Consider the following 19,925-nt stretch of genomic DNA (forward strand, 5'->3'; position numbering starts at 1 on the left):
TTACATACATGCATACATACATACATACATACATACATACATAAACTTTATTTAGACACGGTAAAAACATCAGTTACAAGATAAAAATTTAGAATAAAAACTGATTTACAAGTTTGCCGTGTGGGAGTACGAGGAGGACAAATGGCGATCTATCTCATTTCTAAAATTAGTAAAAGAACTAATGGCTCTGACGTTGGATGGAAGGCTGTTCCACAAATGTGCCCCACTGTAGCAGAAACTACGTTTCAAAAAATCGGTATGATGCTTAGGCAGAGCCAATTTGTTGTCACTATTTCTAAGTCCATAGTCCGTGCTGAAGAGCTTAAATAGGCCTTTCAGGTACTCCGGAGACTGATCATTTAAAGTTTTAAACATGATTTTCAATTTTTGCTTCTTCCTTCTGGTACTGAGATTATCCCATCCCAGCTTACCGCGTAGGGCGGTAGCGCTAGAATAGTAATCTGACTTCGTTATGACCCGAATGGCACGATTTTGAAGTTTTTGTAATTTGTCAACTAATTCGTTGCTGAGACCGTCCCACACAGGACAGCAATACTCAAAATATGGTTCAATAAGGGCTGTATATAGTAATAATGCTGTATTGTCGCAAATAAACGGCCTCAGTCTTTTAAGTGGACCTATGCCAGAGGAGATAATCTTGGCAGTCTCATTAACATGTTTGCACCACGAAAGATTTTGATCGATGTAAAGTCCTAAGGATTTGGTGTGGGGCACTCTATCAATTTCGTGACCTTCAATTTGTACAGTAAGTGAATGGCCAATTGTAGTACAAGCAAGTCTCTGCCGTGAGCCTATTAAGATAAGCTTGGTTAACTAACACTGAATAAATAACCCATCATGGTTATTTCGATTTTTCCTGGTTGCGCAAGCTTGCATTATGCTCTGATCACGGTTAACAAGAGTTCCAAGCCGATATAAATATCTCCAGAGTAATTCGACCGCCAACAGTCAAGTATAAACAACGTGACTTATGTGTGATAGCCAAGCTCTTCGATTGAGTTAAGTTGCCTGTGCCTCTTCCTTCGGCTCGATGCAGTGTTGCAAGTGCTGCTGATGAATTGTTCGCTTGAATTGTTTGTTTTCCTATATTCTCAACAAAGTTTCTTTGTATCTTTGTTCTCCCTTGGTAAGAAAGAGTAATGTGAAATGAATTTTTATGAAGCAACCCTAGCTATATTATTGAGGTCTTGCAACATTATGATTTCTCGAGACTGGACAATGACGCTATACTAAGTGTTTGAAGCTTACCTTTAAACAAATGTACTCGCATTTTACAATATCGCTTTCGTTCCTGTATGGCAGGTCAATGCTGTGTTTCCTTTTTTAATTCTCTCCACTAGACTTTTCTGTCCAGTGCTTTCGATTTTACCCCTTTAGGGCCATCGGTAAGAGTTAACCAAGTTTCATTCATTGTCTGAAATTATTCTCTAAGCCAGTGTGCACATTACATCTAAAAAAATATATAACTATTCATTAAATCCTTGATCAAAATCTTATATATTACAGTGGAATATAAAATAACAATTAAGACCCTTAGTGAGTTCAAAATTTGGGTAACTTTTTGTGGTCTTTATTACAGAACATATTAACAACCTTCGTTCGTCATGAGTTCATACTAGTGAAATTTCTTCTTGCCTGGGAAATATAATTTATCTCGCGTTCTCTCACTCTGTCTTATTTAGCAAAACTAAACTAGGAAATTAACCTTTCTATCGTACTAGTGCAATTTGGAATAAAGTTGGAATTCCAAGGCATTATCCTACGTTTGATAGCTAACTTTAAGACCGCAATCTTCATATTAATAATCCATGCTCTTACAACAACACACCAAGAATACTGCAATTTAGCCAGTCCTGACCGAGAAGGCATGATTTCAGACAGAAGAGTCAAAGAAAGTATAACTGCCACAAAATCAGTACCTTATTGAGAGGAATGAAGGTTTCACACAACGATTCGTAGGCATTTCCCGTCTATACTAACATTTATGCGAAATTTCGGGGAATAGTTTTCCGTTCTCTAAAATTTTCTCGATTTAAATTTTTAATTTTAAGAATCCCAACACAGACTGGCCTTTAAGAAAGTCCAAAACACGGTCTGGGAATATTGAAGACAAAATTTGAAGTGTTTTGCTCGTTTGTTGTCCCCTGCGGTTTGCCGAGAAGACTGCAAGCATTCGAGCATGAATAATTCCGCGTGGACGACAATTTTAAGTTTGATTCATCGTTTTTACGAGCAATACGTTCAGTCTTATTTTGGAACTTGACACGCCTGAGCAAATGATTCACAGAGTCTATCCGAAAACAGTTATTACACTTAACCACTATAGCTCAAAGACTAGACAAAAAAATACAAAAATGCCGTGAAGTCAGTGTAACGTTAATTACTTTAATTAGCGATTTCTTAACACTGGTGGCATGTTGAATGTCTATTAATAAATATCACGACACTTGCAATTAGAGAGAAAGCCTTCTGAGCAGAATTGTATTTCATAAGGAATTAAAAATGGTGCCGTCTTGTCGAGAAAACAAAATTTCTTGCATTGGATATTGCCCACGGTTTAGATCGATCGTTTAGAACTCGGCCCAAACATAAGTTCCACGACTGCCTAAGAACAAAAATAAATTGCTCTTTTTTTTTTTTCGAGGGCATAATTTAATACAAGTTAATCAAACCGAAAGGGCAACCAACGTCTGCAAACAAACTAGATTCACTCTCTCTTTTCTCCACTGATGCAAAGTTTCCCGTTTCTAGAATGAAATGATTGTTGCGTCATTCGATAAAATACCGTACATAAATTGATTGAAATTTTCCCGTTTCGCACGTGTTGTGGACGAAATGAGTGAATAATTTATGAATTGCAAGCGTTAAATACTATGCAATAGACGTCTTTAGAAACACTCGAAAAACTAAGATCAACCAATTATGAAGGTGACAAGTTTCATTTTCAATTTTCCTATACATTTTTCTACAAAGATTCTGCACGTGGACGTTAAATTCGTACATTTTCCCGGCGAGGCTCAACACGGTTTCAACCTACATTTTGGAGAGTTTGTAAGAACATAGACAAATTACTCACCTTTCAGAACATGATTTCTGATCACACTTTGCTGACAAATTCGCACCTCGCAAAGCGAATACAAGGAAATGTGTGGCAGTTGGTAAATTAGCCTCCAGTGTCTTGCCTTACCCATCCAAGATGGCGTTGTTTAACGTAACAAGGTCTATACGGCTTTTATGCATACTAGTAGGGCAAACGTATACTAATAATTGTATTTGTAATCCATTTAAGGAAACTGCTGAAAAGGATAGCCATTTTTCGACGACTTTCCGGCCAGACTCTACACAAAAACTTTATGCAAGATGGGGTTTGAATGTAACGCATGAATGACACTTCGATGTAGTCATCTGTCTTTAGATCATAAATTTTTACCTTGACAGATTAAATTAGTGTAACCACAACTGAGCACGCCCTGATCAGATGATATGTATGATTGACAACAATAAAATCCTTCTTTTCCATTGGTTGATACATTAATAGATTGAAAAGCGGCGCACCCTAATATCTGTATTTTAGCTGAATGCTTCCACTGAACCTCGCCTTAGCATCCTAGATCAAAGAAGCTAGCTATCTGTTGAAATACTGTCCCTTGCACGCTTGAAGATCCACCAAAATGAAGACTCTGTTTGTTTTCGCCTTTCTTCTTAGCATCTCTGTTGGTAAGTCCTTCTTAACGCTAAAATTACAGTATTTTAATTCTGTAAACGGAAGGTCCACTCTGTGAGTTTAATAAACTCTCCAGCGACGCGGAAAGTTTTACTTGATTCCTTATTTTTGGACACGAGGGCATTTGATTTACAGGACTCATTAGGCCTTAAGAATATAAATCATGCAACGCTTTATAATCACTTGAAACTTGCATGTGGCAAATTTATAATGGCTTGTAAGCGCGCGAATGTTTGTTTGATGTTGCGCAGGAAAAAGGTGGGGCGTGCGAACTCGATCTGTCCTTCACGCAACTTAAATTTTTGCTTCTCTTTCATACTCGGCTGCCAACTGATAAATACTACCTGATGATTATTTGAGATGTGTAGTCAATTTAGAATCGATCATCGTCGAGAAAATTGGTCCATTTGAAGTGAGAAAATGCGAAGTTCCGTGATGTGCGTGCTATACGAGCACAATATAAATGGTTCTTCAGGTCAGCGTTAAAAGACCGTGTGGAACAAATGTGGCTTTTGTAAAGGCCTGTTTTACTTTGCAGTAAGACCGGGAAAATTAGGATAAGGAGGGATTACATTTGAGTTTAAAGCTACCGAATTCTCTTGAATTCACTATATAACTTATCTTCACGTCCCGGTAACATGCTTCGCCACCAGTTAAAGCATACATACATACATACATACATACATACATACATACATAAACTTTATTTAGACACGGTAAAAACATCAGTTACAAGATAAAAATTTAGAATAAAAACTGATTTACATGTTTGCCGTGTGGGAGTACGAGGAGGACAAATGGCGATCTATCTCATTTCTAAAATTAGTAAAAGATCTAATGGCTCTGACGTTAGATGGAAGGCTGTTCCACAAATGTGCCCCACTGTAGCAGAAACTACCTTTCAAAAAATCGGTACGAGGCTTAGGCCGAGCCAATTTGTTGTCACTATTTCTAAGTCCATAGTCCGTGCTGAAGAGCTTAAATAGGCCTTTCAGGTACTCCGGAGACTGATCATTTAAAGTTTTAAACATGATTTTCAATTTTTGCTTCTTCCTTCTGGTACTGAGATTATCCCATCCCAGCTTACCGCGTAGGACGGTAGCGCTAGAATAGTAATCTGACTTCGTTATGACCCGAATGGCGCGATTTTGAAGTTTTTGTAATTTGTCAGCTAATTCGTTGCTGAGACCGTCCCACACAGGACAGCAATAATCAAAATATGGTTTAATAAGGGCTCTATATAGTAATATTGCTGTATCGTCGCAAATAAACGGCCTCACTCTTTTAAGTGCACCTATGCCAGAGGAGATAATCTTGACAGTCTCATTAACATGTTTGCACCACGAAAGATTTTGATCGATGTAAAGTCCTAAGGATTTGGTGTGGGGTATTCTATCAGTTTGGTGACCTTCAATTTGTACTGTAAGTGAATGGCCAATTGTAGTACTAGCAAGTCTCTGCCGTGAGCCTATTAACATCAGCTTGGTTAACTAACACTGAATAAATAACCCATCATGGTTATTTCGATTTTTCCTGGTTGCGCAAGCTTGGATTATACTCTGATCACGGTTAACAAGAGTTCCAAGCCGATATAAATATCTCCAGAGTAATTCGACCGCCAACAGTCAGGTATAAACAACGTGACTTATGTGTGATAGCCAAGCTCTTCGATTGAGTTAAGTTGCCTGTGCCTCTTCCTTCGGCTCGATGCAGTGTTGCAAGTGCTGCTGATGAATTGTTCGCTTGAATTGTTTGTTTTCCGATATTCTCAACAAAGTTTCTTTGTATCTTTGTTCTCCCTTGGTAAGAAAGAGTAATGTGAAATGAATTTTTATGAAGGAACCCTAGCTATATTATTGAGGTCTTACAACATTATGATTTCTCGAGACTGGACAATGACGCTATACTAAGTGTTTGAAGTTTACCTTTAAACAAATGTACTCGCATTTTACAATATCACTTTCGTTCCTGTATGGCAGGTCAATGCTGTGTTTCCTTTTTTAATTCACTCCACTAGACTTTTCTGTCCAGTGCTTTCGATTTTACCCCTTTAGGGCCATCGGTAAGAGTTAACCAAGTTTCATTTATTGTCTGAAATTATTCTCTAAGCCAGTGTGCACATTATATCTCAGAAAAATATATAACTTTTCATTAAATCCTTGATCAAAATCTTATATATTACAGTGGAATATAAAATAACAATTAAGACCCTTAGTGAGTTCAAAATTTGGGTAACTTTTTGTGGTCTTTATTACAGAACATATTAACAACCTTCGTTCGTCATGAGTTCATACTAGTGAAATTTCTTCTTGCCTGGGAAATATAATTTATCTCGCGTTCTCTCACTCTGTCTTATTTAGCAAAACTAAACTAGGAAATTAACCTTTCTATCGTACTAGTGCAATTTGGAATAAAAATGGAATTCCAAGGCATTGTCCTACGTTTGATAGCTAACTTTTAAGACCGCAATCTTCATATTAATAATCCATGCTCTTACAACAGACTGCAATTTAGCCAGTCCTGACCGAGAAGGCATGGTTTCAGACCGAAGAGTCAAAGAAAGTATAACTGCCACAAAAGCAGTAACTTATTGAGAGGAATGGAGGTTTCACACAATATCACTTTCGTTCCTGTATGGCAGGTCAATGCTGTGTTTCCTTTTTTAATTCACTCCACCAGACTTTTCTGTCCAGTGCTTTCGATTTTACCCCTTTAGGGCCATCGGTAAGAGTAAACCAAGTTTCATTCATTGTCTGAAATTATTCTCTAAGCCAGTGTGCACATTATATCTCAAAAAAATATATAACTATTCATGAATCCTTGATCAAAATCTTATATATCACAGTGGGATATAAAATAACAATTGAGACCCTTAGTGAGTTCAAAATTTGGGTTACTTTTTGTGGTCTTCATTACAGAACATATTAAAAACCTTCGTTCGTCATTCACACTTGTGAAATTTTTCTGATTTCTTCTTGGCTGGGAAATATAATTTGTCTCGTATTCTCGCACTCTGTCTTATTCAGTTAAGCTTAACTGGGATATTAACTTTTCTGTCGAATTAATGTAATTTGGAAGCTAACTTTTAAGACCGCAATGTTCATTAATAATATATCCTCTGACAACATTTTCTTTTTGCGAAATTTTGGGGAATAGCTTTCCCTTCTCTAAAACTTTCTCGATAACAATTTTCAGTTTTAAGAATCCCAACACAGACTGGTCTTTAAGAAAGTCCAAAACACGGTCTGGGAATATTGAAGACAAAGTTTGAAGTGTTTTGCTCGTTTGTTGTCCCCTGCGGTTTGCCGAGAAGACTGCAGGCATGCAAGCATGCATAATTCCGCATTGACGACAATTTTAAGCGGTGAGGGTAAAAGGAGGAAAGAGTTTGTGGAATGGTATGTGGAATGGCGTGCAGAAAGGCATAATTATGCGAAATACGATTTACGCGGGGAATAAATTAACTGAAGAGCGCATCCTGTTTTCGCGCCAATTTTATAAGAGCAGCAGTTTTTTCGATGTTGCGGACTATTAAACAACCAAACAACAGATCGAGGATTAGAAAATATACAATAATAAATACAATAAATACAATGAATTCGCACCTTGCAAAGTTATTGGAAGGAAAAGTGTGGGAGTTGGTAAATTAGCCTCCAGTTTATTGCCTTATCCATCCAAGACGGCGTCGTCTAACGTGACAAGGTCTATACGGCTTTTATTCAAGCTAGTAGGGCAAACGTATACTAATAATTGTATTGGTAATCCATTGAAGGAAACTGAGAAAAAGGATACCCTTTTTTCGACGACATTACAGACTCTACTCAACAACTTTATGCAAGATGGGGTTTGAATGTAACGCATGAATGATACTTCAATGTAGGCATTTGTCTTTAGATCATAAATTTTTACCTTGACAGTCTAAATTAGTGTAACCTACAACTGAGCACGCCCTGATCACATGATCTGTATGATTGACATTAATAAAATCCCTCTTTTCCATTGGTTAGTACATAAATAGATTGACAAGCGGCGCACCCTAATATCTGTATTTTAGCTGAATGCTTCCACTGAACCTCGCCTTAGCATCCTAGATCAAAGGACCTAGCTATCTGTTGAATTACTACCCCTTGCACGCTTGAAGATCCGCCAAAATGAAGACTCTGTTTGTTTTCGCCTTTCTTCTTAGCATCTCTGTTGGTAAGTCTTTCTTAACGCTAAAATTATAGTATTAAGGTCGACGGAAGATCCACTCTGTGAGTTTAATAAACTCTCCAGCGACGCGGAAAGTTTCACTTGATTCCTTATCTTTAGACACGAGGGCATTTGATATCCATTACTCATTAAGCTTTAAGAATATAAATCTTGCAACGCGTTATAATCGCTTGAAACTTGCTTGTGGCAAATTTAGAATGGCTTTTAAGGGCGCTAACTCGTGTTTGTTTGATGTTGCTTAAGAAAAGGGTGGGGCGCGCGAGCTCGATTTGTCCTTCTCACAACTTAAATTTATCCTTTTCTTTCATACTATCACCTGATAAATACTACCTGATGATTATTTGAGATGTGTAGTCAATTTAGAATCGATCATCGTCGAGAAAATTGGTCCATTTGAAGTGAGAAAATGAAAAGTTTCGTGATGTGCATGTTACGAGCACAATATAAATGGTTCTTCAGGTCAGTGTTAAAAGACCGTGTGGAAATCGAACAAATATGGTTTTTGTAAAGGCCTATTTTACTTTGCAATAAGACCAGGAAAATTAAGAAAAAGAGGGATTACATTTGAGTTTAAAGCTGCTTAATTCTCTTGAATTCACTATATAACTTATCGTTACGTCCCGGTAACATGCTTTGCAAACAGTTAAAGCTTGGTTAACTAACACTGAATAAATAACCCATCATGGTTATTTCGATTTTTCCTGGTTGCGCAAGCCTACATTATGCTCTGATCACGGTTAAAAGAGTTCCAAGCCGATATAAATATCTTCAGAGTAATTCGACCGCCAACAGTCAAGTATAAACAGCGTGACTTGTATGATAGCCAAGCCCTTCGATTGAGTTAAGTTGCCTGTGCGTCTTCCTTTAGCTTGATGCAGTGTTGCAGGTGCGGCTGATGAATTGTTCGCTTGAATTGTTTGTTTTCCTATATTCTCAACAAAGTTTCTTTGTATCTTTGTTCTCCCTTGGTAAGAAAGAGTAATGTGAAATGAATTTTTATGAAGGAACCCTAGCTATATTATTGAGGTCTTGCAACATGATTTCTCGAGGCTTGACAATGGCGCTATACTAAGTGTTTGAAGTTTACCTTTAAAAAAACGTACTCGTATTTTACAATATCACCTTCGCTCCTGTGTGGCAGTTCAATGCTCGGTTTACAGTTTTGCCCGTTTTTAATTCTCTCAACATGACTTTTGTGTCCAGTAGGTTCGTTTGGTAAGAGTTCGCCAAGTTTCATTCAATGTCTGAAATTACTCTCTAAGCCAGCGTGCTCATTATATCTCGAAAAAATATATAACTGTTCATGAATCCTTGATCAAAATCTTGCATATAACAGTGGAATATAAAATAACAATTAAGACCCTTAGTGAGTTCGAAATTTGGGTTACTTTTTGTGGTCTTCATTACAGAACATATTAAAAACCTTTGTTCGTCATTCATACAAGTGAAATTTCTTTTTGCCTTGGAAATATATATGCGCGTTCTCGTAAAACTTAACTAGGAAATTAACTTTTTTATCGTACTAGTGCAATTTGGAATAAAATATGAATACCAAGGCATTATCCTACGTTTGATAGCTAACTTTTAAGACCGCAATCTTCATATTAATAATCCTACTCTTACAACAACACACCAAGAAGACTGCAATTTAGCCAGTCCTGACCGAGAAGGCATGGTTTCAGACAGAAGAGTCAAAAAAAGTACAACTGCCACAAAATCAGTAACTTATTGAGAGGAATGAAGGTTTCACCCAACGATTCGTAGGCATTTCCCGTCATACCGGCTAACATTTATGCGAAATTTCGGGGAATAGTTTTCCGTTCTTTAAAATATTCTCGATTTGACAATTTTCGCTTTTCAGCATCCGAACAGAGACTGGCCTTTAAGAAAGTTCAAAAAACGGTCTGGGAATATTGAAGACAAAATTTGAAGTGTTTTGCTCGTTTGTTGTCCCCCTGCTGTTTGCCAAGAAGGGTGCAAGCATGCAGGCATGAAAAATTCCGCATTGAAGGCAATTTTAAGTATGACTCATCGTTTTTACGAACAGTACTTTTACTCTTATTTTGGCACTTGACACGCCTGAACAAATGATTCACAGAGTCTATCCGAAAACAATTTTTACACTTTACCACTATAGCTCATAGGCTAGACAAAAATAGACAAAAATGCCGTAAAGCTGTAACTTTAATTATTTTTATTAGAGATTTCTTAACACTGGTGCCATGTTGAATGTCTATTAATAAATATCACGACACTTGCAATTGGAGAGAAAGCCTTCTGAGCAGAATTTGATTTCATAAGGCATTAAAAATGGGGCTGTCTTCTCGAGAAAACAAAATTTCTTGCATTGGATATTGCCCACGGTTTAGATCGATCGTTTAGATCTCGAACAAAAACATAAGTTCCACGACTGCTTAAGAAAAAAAATAAATTGCTCGTTTTTTCGAGGGCATAATAAAGTACAAGTTTATCAAACCGCAAAGGCAACCAACATCTGCAAACAAACTAGATTCACTCTCTCTTTCCTCTACTGATGCCAAGTTTCCGGTTTCTAGAATGAAATGATTGTTGCGTGATTCGATAAAATACGGTATATAAATTGACATTTTCCCGTTTCGCACATGTGGACGAAATGAGTGAATAATTTATGAATTGCAAGCCTTAAATGCTATGCAATAGACGTTTTTAGAAACACTCAAGTAACTCAACCAAGTATGAAAGCGTCCAGTTTCGTTTTCAATTTTCCTATATATTTCTCTACAAATTTCTGCACGTGAACGTAAAATTCGTATATTTTCCCGGCGAGACTCAACACTGTTTAAAAACTACATTGTGGAGATTTTTCGAGAACATAGAAAAATTGCTCACCTTTGAGAACATCTTTCTGATCACACTTTGCTGACGAATTCGCACCTCGCAAAGCGAATACAAGGAAATGTGTGGGAGTTGGTAAATTAGCCTCCATTTTCCTCCCTTACCCATCCAAGATGGCGTCGTTTAACGTGACAAGGTCTATACGGCTTTTATTCATACTAGTAGGGCAAGCGTATACTAATAATTGTATTTGTAATCCATAGAAGGAAACTGATAAAAAGGATAGCCATTTTTCGACGACATTACAGACTCTACACAACAATTACAACTTTATGCAAGATGGGGTTTGAATGTAACGCATGAATGATACTTCAATGTAGGCATCTGTCTTTAGATCATAAATTTTTACCTTGACAGTCTAAATTAGTGTAACCTACAACTAAGCACGCCCTGATCACATGATCTGTATGATTGACATTAATAAAATCCCTCTTTTCCATTGGTTAGTACATAAGTAGATTGACAAGCAACGCACCCTAATATCTGTACAATGTATTTTAGCTGAATGCTTTCACTGAACCCCGCCTTAGCATCCTAGATCAAAGGAGCTAGCTATCTGTTGAATTACTGTCCCTTGCACGCTTGAAGATCCACCAAAATGAAGACTCTGTTTGTTTTTGCCTTTCTTCTTTGCATCTCTGTCGGTAAGTCCTTCTTAACGCTAAAATTACAATATTAGCTTCCACGGAAGATCCACTCTGTGAGTTTAATAAACTCTCTAGCGACGCGGAAAGTTTTACTTGATTCCTCATCTTTGGCCACGAGGGCATTTGATATCCAGGAGCCGTTAGGCTTTAAGAATATAAATCTTGCAACGCTTTATAAACGCATGAAACTTGCATTTGGCAAATTTAGAACGGCTTTTAATGGCGCTCACTCATGTTTGTTTGATTTTGCTTAAGAAAAGGGTGGGGCGCGCGAGCTCTGATCTGTCCTTCTCGCACTGACTTAAATTTATGCTTCTCTTTCATACTGTCAACTAAAAAATACTACCTGATGATTATTTGAGATGTGTAGTCAATTTAGAACCGATCATCGTCGAGAAAAGTGGTGCATTTGAAGTGAGAAAATGCGAAGTTCCGTGATGTGCGTGCTACGAGCACAATATAAATGGTTCTTCAGGTCAGTGTCAAAAGACCGTGTGAAAATCGAACAAATATGGCTTTTGTGAAGGCCTATTTTACTTTGCAATAAGACCGGGAAAAGTTAAGGAAAAGAGAGAGAGAGATAACATTTGAGCTTAAAAGGTGCCTAATTCTCTTGAATTCACGATATACGTTATCGTTACGTCCCGGTAACATGCTTCGCCAACAGTTAAAACTTGGTTACCTAACACTAAATATATAACCCATCATGGTTATTTAAGGTTAACGAGAGTTCCAATCCGATATATTTATCTCCAGAGTAATTCGACCGCCAACAGTCAGGTATAAACAACGTGACTTGTATGATAACCAAGCCCTTCGATTGAGTTAAGTTTCCTGTGCCTCTTCCTTCGGCTCGATGCAGTGTTGCTGAAGGTGCGGCTGATGAGTTGTTCGCTTGAATTGTTTATTTTCCTATATTCTCAACAACGTTTCTCTGTGTATTTTATTCTTCCTTGGTAAGAAAGAGTAATGTGGAATGAATTTTTATGAAGAAATCCAAGCTATATTACTGAGATCTTGCAGCATTAGGATTTCTCGAGTCTGGACAATGGCGCTATACTAAGTGTTTGAAGTTTCCCTTAAAACAAATGTACTCGCATTTTACAATATCACCTTCGCTCCTGTGTGACAGTTTAATGCTCAGTTTACAGTTTTGACCGTTTTTAATTCTCTCCGCATGGCTTTTGTGTCCAGTAGGCTCGATTTTACCCCTTTATTTTTTTTTTTTTATTCTTTGCAGTCCAAATCAAAGAAGTAAATACCATGGCAACCATTTTGTGAAAACTACTTAATTCTCACTAATTTTCGCGATTTTCGCTTTTTCAAACAAATCGCGCAATTTAATACGCGCGAAAAAAAAATTACGCGAAATTTAATAATATATTATATAAGAATTTTAAATGTTCCGAATTAACCGGGCCTTGTAGTGAATTGTTGTGAAATAAAACTGTAACTATCTGGCCTTGAAAACATCTTCCCGGTTTTGTTTTTGACTAGTACTCTTCTTCCGATTCACTGCTTCTTTCAGTTTGTATATTCGACCAAAACCTCTTTAATACAGTCATCAGAGTTTCCATTTTTAGACTCTTGTAGTTAGATTGAACTAGACTTTTGTATCTTTCCAGTATTTCATTATTCTTTGACGAGTGATCCATTGTAACAATGGCTTTAATTAAATAATTGGATTTTTAAGGCCACCCTGTACGAGAGGAGAGAAGTTATAACAGTGTTAAGTGTTTTGTTTGTTTTCTGATTTTTACAGGATATGGCCTCAAGTGTTACCAGTGCATCTCCACAAAGGGCTGGGATGACTGTGCTACTAATAAAAAGGAGATCGATTGCAGTACCCTTGGTTCTCAGTTCGACCGCTGTGGCAAAGCCTTTGTAGATGGAAAAGTTGCAGACACATCAATCGCTGTCTACGGCAAAGGTTGTAGCGCGTCATCAGTTTGCAGCCAGAAAAGTTGCAAAGCTTTTGTTCAAGATCCCTCGACAACCATCAACAAGTGTGAGATCGACTGCTGCGAAGGTGACCTGTGCAATGGAGCCAAAGTACCAATGGTCAGCGCTCTCGTGATTTTAGCATGCGCTTTGGTCGCTTTCCTTTTTTAAGTTCCATGTTACGCTAAGTCTGTAAAAGAGAAGACAACGATTGTAGTCGATAGGGATTGTCGCACGTTGTGATACAAAGTCAGTTTCATTAAAGCCTTTCTTAAAAATGCCGAATGAGTTTGTGGAATGGCTTGTTACATGACTTGCGGAATAGCATAATTATGCGAAAAATGATATTGCAGAATGAATTTTAATGTTGCGCACCCAACTGTAGCAATGACAAAAAAAAAAACAATGGAATCGTGCATTGGGAAATAAGAAGAAAAAAAATTTCTGATCGCAGATCAAATTCTAATTAGTTTTCGTCTTCACCCTGAATATTCTAGTATACAGCTATTTCAATTAACGCTGTCGGATAAAAATAAAGCTAAAAGACAAGACCGCAATGTTTTGTGGGATTATTTTTATGAATAATTTCATCAAAATCATCCCTGCACGTGCAGGTCATTGTACTGCTAATTACAACCTATTTTTTTCTCCAGGCATGACTGATTTTGATGAATTAATTCATTAAAATCCCACGTTAACTTTCGGTCTTGTTTTTTAGCTTCATGCTTTGAACCGACAACGTTAGTTGAAATGACTGTATAACTCGAGGAAAAGAAGTAAACACTCCCCCCCCCCCCCCAAACGCGTTTTGTTGGTCACATAGTCGAAGAACATGTTTTTTTTGTGTAACGCTTGCAGCGAATAGCACAAGATCTATGTGAGCGAAAAGCCATCTCCAAGGCGCGTCGCAGCAAAGTGTAGAGACTTGCCTCAAGCCGTCTTCTTATGCATGGACAAGATGCTCATGTAATTATGTTTTAATAGACATCGACATAAAATGCTTTTCGCGGTTACTTTCCTCGCCCTTGTGTCGATATGTCGCTAATGCAAAATAGGCTTAAGTATTTATGTGACTGAAGAGTCGGAACACCTTACAACAAGAGTTGACAGGGGCATGGGAGGTTCCCCCGGAGGGGGGGGGAGAAGATTGTCACCGCGACCGCCGGAATGCTGCAGATAACAACAAAAATTCGTTAATAATAATAATAATAATAATAATAATAATAATAATAATAATAATGATAATGATAATGATAATGATAATGATAATGATAATAATAATAATAATAATTTTCCGTATTTTGAACTTTCTGGTGGAGCCGTTTCAGAAGACTTTCGTTCTTTCCACTGGGTCGGATTTTACAGGGGTTAAAATCGGGCAATTTTATGCTGGCTCACTATCATTGTTTTTATATGACAAACACGGTACGCAGAAAATGTAACGATAATTATTGTCTTACTTTGGCATTCCAGAACACCCTGCTGGATATATGGATGTTGTGTGTCTATTTCGAGGCGACGAAGGACGTTTCATATTTTTTCCGCTCAAATGGGAAGTATCACGCCAATTTGTTGTCATTTCAAAACCCAAAAATGTTTGTCTCTCAGTAGAAACAAAGAAAATAATTGTTAAGTTTGTTATAAATGATCACCCCAGTGGCCCAGTCCAATAAAACTGTGGATTAGTGCCTCTGGCCAGAGAGAGTAGGTCGGAATGGATTGAAACCTGAAAAATGTTAGGCTAATGTTTTTCAAGTTCTCGCATTTTTGTTTCCAAAATCAGTGCGCTAGAACAGATCACGAGTTGTTCCTTTCAAGAATTGAGTTTATTTTTTTCCTCTCGCTATTAATATATATAATTATTTGGCAGCTGATTGAATCGAAGGTCTTATTTCATCATCAAACAAAAGATATCGAAAATCCCATGATACTACCCCTTTAAGGTAAAATGGTATTTGTTCCTGTTAATTGCCGTGTTGTTAGTGACTTGGAAAGAAGATAAGAACTCTTCCTACTGTTTTAAGAGAGAAAATATTTAACCTGATCTTCGTAAGTTGTTTTTCTTTCGGCGGCGAAGATGGCCTAAACGAAGCTTGTTTTGATTGAGTAATAAACCTCGGTGGCAAAGCATTGTGGTATATCTCATGCCAAATATATCTCCATAGCGTGACTCTTTCGTGAGTCAACTCAGAGACGATCTGCTGGCTTTTAAAGTGGCAATGAAGGCTATCTTTTTTCTGGGCTTTCTCCTTTGCATCGCAGGCGGTAAGTGGAAATGACTTAACACACATTACGAACACAAGAATTAGTGTGAAAGACCTTCTGCTGATCACAAACGCAATTTGCAATTTAATACGAAGACAAAGCGTGTCGATATAGCGTGAGAGATAATAGGGTCATAATATAACAAACTTGACTGGATGGTGTCTGGTTATACCTTCAAACTGTTTCAGTTGCATCATTTTGTTTGTTGTCCTGAAGTGAGTATCAATCAGCCAGCTGATGGACTGTGTCGGTTAGCACTGTGGCTGCGATCAGGCGAGTATATATAATCAATTCAAATACTGGATTTGGTCATGCAGACTGTGTAGAGTCTGCAAATGCACAATGAAACAAAATAACTCTAAAAATTCCCTAGTTTTTCTTTCCATTTTCTCCTTGTACGAGAAGGTTTCGTCAAATAATTAGTAGAATAATTTTCAAAAAACAATGGTAAGAGCTTGTTAAGAAGTCCTCATTTGCTTTCAGGGCAATTTCAGGACGTGATTTCCGCATGTAGCTACATTTTGCACATCAGATCGAACCATTCATTACTCGGGCCGTAAGACGGACCGAGTTAAGGTTTCGGTAGCATTATCCAATTCTTTTTTCTCTTTGGGGTCGCGATGGGCCGAGAGATAAGACTTCGGGCCACGAGTTATTGTTCTCGGTCTCGTTTTTTGTACTCGAGTGGCACAAGTAAAGTTTTCGGTGGCGTTATCAAATTCTTCGCGTTCTTTGTACTCGGGCCTTGAGGCGCCGAGTTAAGTAATTGGGGAAGGGGAGGGGAGGGTCCCGAACTCCCTCATTTTTTTCGCTTCCTAAGCTCCCCCTCTCTTTCCCCGATGTATTCTGCGAGTCACTATTCTTTCGAATCAAAACATTTGGCGTCGGTTGTGAAGCGTTCGTGAACGTTTCCCTTAGCGCAGAGAGGGTTCTTAGAACAAAAAGGTGAAGTCAATGATAGCATGTCGAGTGGCGAAGAAAGCTAAAACGTAGCCCGTGGATATAGGATAAGAGAAGAGGAGGTAGCTTGAACATTCGTCTAATAAGCGAGGGTGACAGTTGTGCAAGAAACCATGAACCTTTGGAAGGTTTGTCGCACGAGCAGCACGCGCATGAATTTAACTCTGCATGATGTAGATGGTGGGTATCGAAAACGCGAATGCGAAATCGAAACAGAAAAGTGTAGTGACGTTTTGCAGCTTTCTTCGGGACCCTCGCAAGACGCTGGAGAATGCTCAGAAAATTCAAAGAATTCCAAAGATTCGGATGCAGACCTCACCGCAAGCAACGCGAATGTTTTACAGAAGAAGAATGGTCATGTCGAAGCGAACGATCGATCGCAAGTGCACGCGAGGAAGACGGGAAAAGAGAGACAGTTTTTGACTAGCTTTGATTAGCTAGCCTGCGTCATAGACGGACTATAACCCCATTACCGGGGGTTATAGTCCGTCTGTGTCGCAGGCTATGATTTGGGTGACCACAAGAAGACTTAATTTTCCAATTTGACGTTTTTAGAGATGTAATCGGTGGCGCGATCGCTATCATGTCACACTCAGCCTCCTGCGATGACAATTCTCGTGTTTGATTCCTCCGCCGGAAAAATCCTGACCCTTCATGGGTTTCATTTTTGTTACAAAACGCGAAACAAGGCACGTGCGGAAAAATTGGCGGGCCAAGGAATACATCACGCACGACAAAATCATGCGAACGTACTTGCAATTTTGTCATCAGTTTTTGAATTTGTTCAAGAAGGAAACCGTTTTGTCAACAAACTTCTTTAATTTGTGCCCTTGCCTGCTCACAGAGCCCTGTTTGGCTAAATCATGTTTCATATCGTTGACACATCTGAGTAAAAGAATTTGAGCTTACATGGATGAGTTGATATTAGAGTGTTTATGTCGGTGTGTACTAAATAGGAGAATTAGAAATTGTCAATTGTACAGAAATTTCTATCCATCGTTCGACGAATGCTTCCCCAAGAACCACCCAATAAACAAGATCTTCAACAGACAGACACTAAAACTCAGCTAGTACTCATGCATGCCAAACATGAAAACCATCATCTTATCACATAAAAAAACAGATACTCTCAAATGTAGCAACAACCCCAAACCAAAATCATGACCCGAGCTGCAACTGCAGGAAGAAAGCAGAATGCCCACTTGATGGTAAATGCCTCCAAGCGAACGACGGTAACAACAACTGAATCGTACGTGGGATTGGCACAACACATTCTTCCGAAACGCCAACAGACGCAATGCAACAGAACTATCTGAACAATATATGGACCCTGACGGACGCAAACAAAACATTTCTAATTAAATGGAAAGTACTCAAAAAGTTCAAACCCGATAATAACATTACAGTCAACCCAGGTCACGCGTGAACGATATTTTTGAAACTTGAACGGAGTTTTGAAATTTACATGTCAGTTGTCAAAATCGCCAACGAGATTTCAGAGTTCCTGTATAAATTTCCCTAGCTTATTGACAGTATAAAGCTATGAATTTTTCTTTACATTGCAAAATTGGATATTTCAAGAATAACAATTGTTTCCCAAGTATTTTGAATCTTTTTTTCAGTTAATGCGTCTTTTTCGGAACGACTTCCAGAGAGCTTGTCCAACATTTCATTCACAAGTCGGACATTACAAAGAGAAATTCGATTGTTCATTTCACTCTTGGAATTACTGTTCACGCGTGACCTGGATTGACTGTAACAAGAAATGTAACCTATGTCTTCACGAAAAGATCTTAGTAGCCTGAACAAACGCAATGAATTACTAAGACCAAACCCCTACAGAAATAGATATGTACTCAAAACCTCTCGAAAAACGTAAAGTAACCGTTTGTATCATGGCACGTGAATTGTATCACGCTACGAGCATTAATAATTTATCGCCCAGCAAACGCTTGTTTTGAATCACCAGTTCGAATGATTTCATAAATCCATACCCTCATATAAATAGATACGTACCAAAAACCTCCTGTATAACGTAACGTAACCGTTTGTATCATGGCACGTGAACTCTCTCACGGCACGTGGAATTGTATTTTATCGCCTAGCAGCTGCTTGCTTTAAATCACCAGTTTTTGATTACTTTATATACTTTACGGTCATTCGTCGAAGTTGCGTGATGAGTGTGGTCAGCTCCTGACCATATACGAAACAGAGCTGTAGCAATAAAACGATGAATCACTTCTGGAGCCTGAACTATTTTTTTCCTGGGTGTACATCTCCGTCTATTTGTATCGATTTTGGGGAGTCAGCGATGCTGAAGGTTATCACTGCTAAAAGATCGTAGGCTTACGCACCACGCAGTCAAATATGGCTCAAGTATAAGCTGAAAACAGCTTCTCGCTATTTAATATGTCTGGGGCAAAGAGGGGTTGGTGAGAAGGGGGGGCCATTAAAACATCAACAAGTGAAGGGAGGGGAGGTCACTGGAAAAATAGAGACGCAAGAGAAGACAGCAATTTAAAATAACATCATGCAGATGAAATGTTCCATTCAAGGTATCGACGTCAATGCTACAGTTAGTGATATTTTACCGCAACTCAGGCTGCTAACTTTATTTCAAGTTAGCTTTTGGCTCTGTGTTGATCAGTATAAAAATCTTTAACTGCTTATGATTGGTTGGGTCTTAATTCAGTACAGCATATACTGAGAAGGCAGAGCAAGAAAGAAGGAGGCGTGTATTTTTAGCATTGTGTTGAATGAGTCGTGGTATTTTCGTTTTTTGAGAGGGGATCAAAACGTTTTGTTTTTGTTTAGGATGAATCTTGCCACCCCTCCCCCCTCCCCCTGTTTGTAAGCTGACATGGATGACTTCCTTGATCCTCAGCTGCCTGTATAGCAATGTGAGTGTCGATCAATAAACTTCATCTCATTCCAAAACGGCTAAAAAACGTAACCCTTGGAGGTGACACAGACGCCAAAGCTTTTAAGCTTTGTGAGCGCAGATCGTTACTCACAACTGACTGACAACAAAAAAACTCTAAAGTCTAGAAAGGAAATACAAAAAATGAGAAAAATAATTTGGCACCAACAAACAATAGGGAATCAACAAGCAAACTACTGCACGAGACCATTGTTAAGTCACTCTTTGTTTGTTGGTTTGTTTCATTTGTTTTGCTTTTGCTTTGTGGTTCTTAGAAGTTATCTTAAACTTTTTTTATTTTGTTTTGTTTTAAGGGCCGAGGCGTGGGTAAAGAAATTTTTTTAAAAAAAGTTAATTGATG

At 38.2% G+C, this 19,925-nt stretch overlaps 2 protein-coding genes across 4 annotated transcripts in view; both read left to right on the forward strand.

Moving 5' to 3' along the window:
• Positions 1-3,642: 3,642 nt before the first annotated feature.
• On the forward strand, positions 3,643-13,704 carry LOC146453482 (uncharacterized). 3 transcript variants are annotated; one of them, XM_085096569.1, is made up of 2 exons: positions 3,643-3,738; positions 13,241-13,704. In XM_085096569.1, the coding sequence occupies exons 1-2, from the start codon at positions 3,693-3,695 to the stop codon at positions 13,588-13,590; spliced, it is 396 nt and encodes a 131-aa protein (XP_084952695.1). In that variant the 5' UTR covers positions 3,643-3,692; the 3' UTR covers positions 13,591-13,704. The 3 variants fall into 3 exon arrangements, with proteins under 3 accessions (XP_084952695.1, XP_084952694.1, XP_084952693.1); XM_085096568.1 differs by lacking the exon at positions 3,643-3,738 and adding an exon at positions 7,705-7,942; XM_085096567.1 differs by lacking the exon at positions 3,643-3,738 and adding an exon at positions 11,321-11,475.
• A 1,815-nt stretch (positions 13,705-15,519) lies between these two features.
• LOC146453483 (uncharacterized) overlaps positions 15,520-19,925 on the forward strand; it is a 4,920-nt gene continuing 514 nt past the window's right edge. Inside the window, exon 1 of the mRNA XM_085096652.1 lies at positions 15,520-15,684. Coding sequence (XP_084952778.1) covers positions 15,639-15,684 — 46 coding nt within the window. The 5' untranslated portion in view covers positions 15,520-15,638. The remainder of the gene's footprint in view (positions 15,685-19,925) is intronic.

The sequence above is a fragment of the Pavona decussata genome, unplaced genomic scaffold, assembly GCF_977016875.1.
Source record: "Pavona decussata unplaced genomic scaffold, jaPavDecu1.1 SCAFFOLD_330, whole genome shotgun sequence".
Lineage (NCBI taxonomy): Eukaryota > Metazoa > Cnidaria > Anthozoa > Scleractinia > Agariciidae > Pavona > Pavona decussata.

What these genes read in the sequence shown, in the direction of transcription:
- LOC146453482 (XM_085096569.1), top strand. Translation starts at nt 3,693, where the DNA reads ATGAAGACTCTGTTTGTTTTCGCCTTTCTTCTTAGCATCTCTGTTG. An exon ending in TCTTCTTAGCATCTCTGTTG is followed by an intron (nt 3,739 to 13,240) that starts GTAAGTCCTTCT and finishes TGATTTTTACAG; the next exon opens with GATATGGCCTCAAGTGTTAC.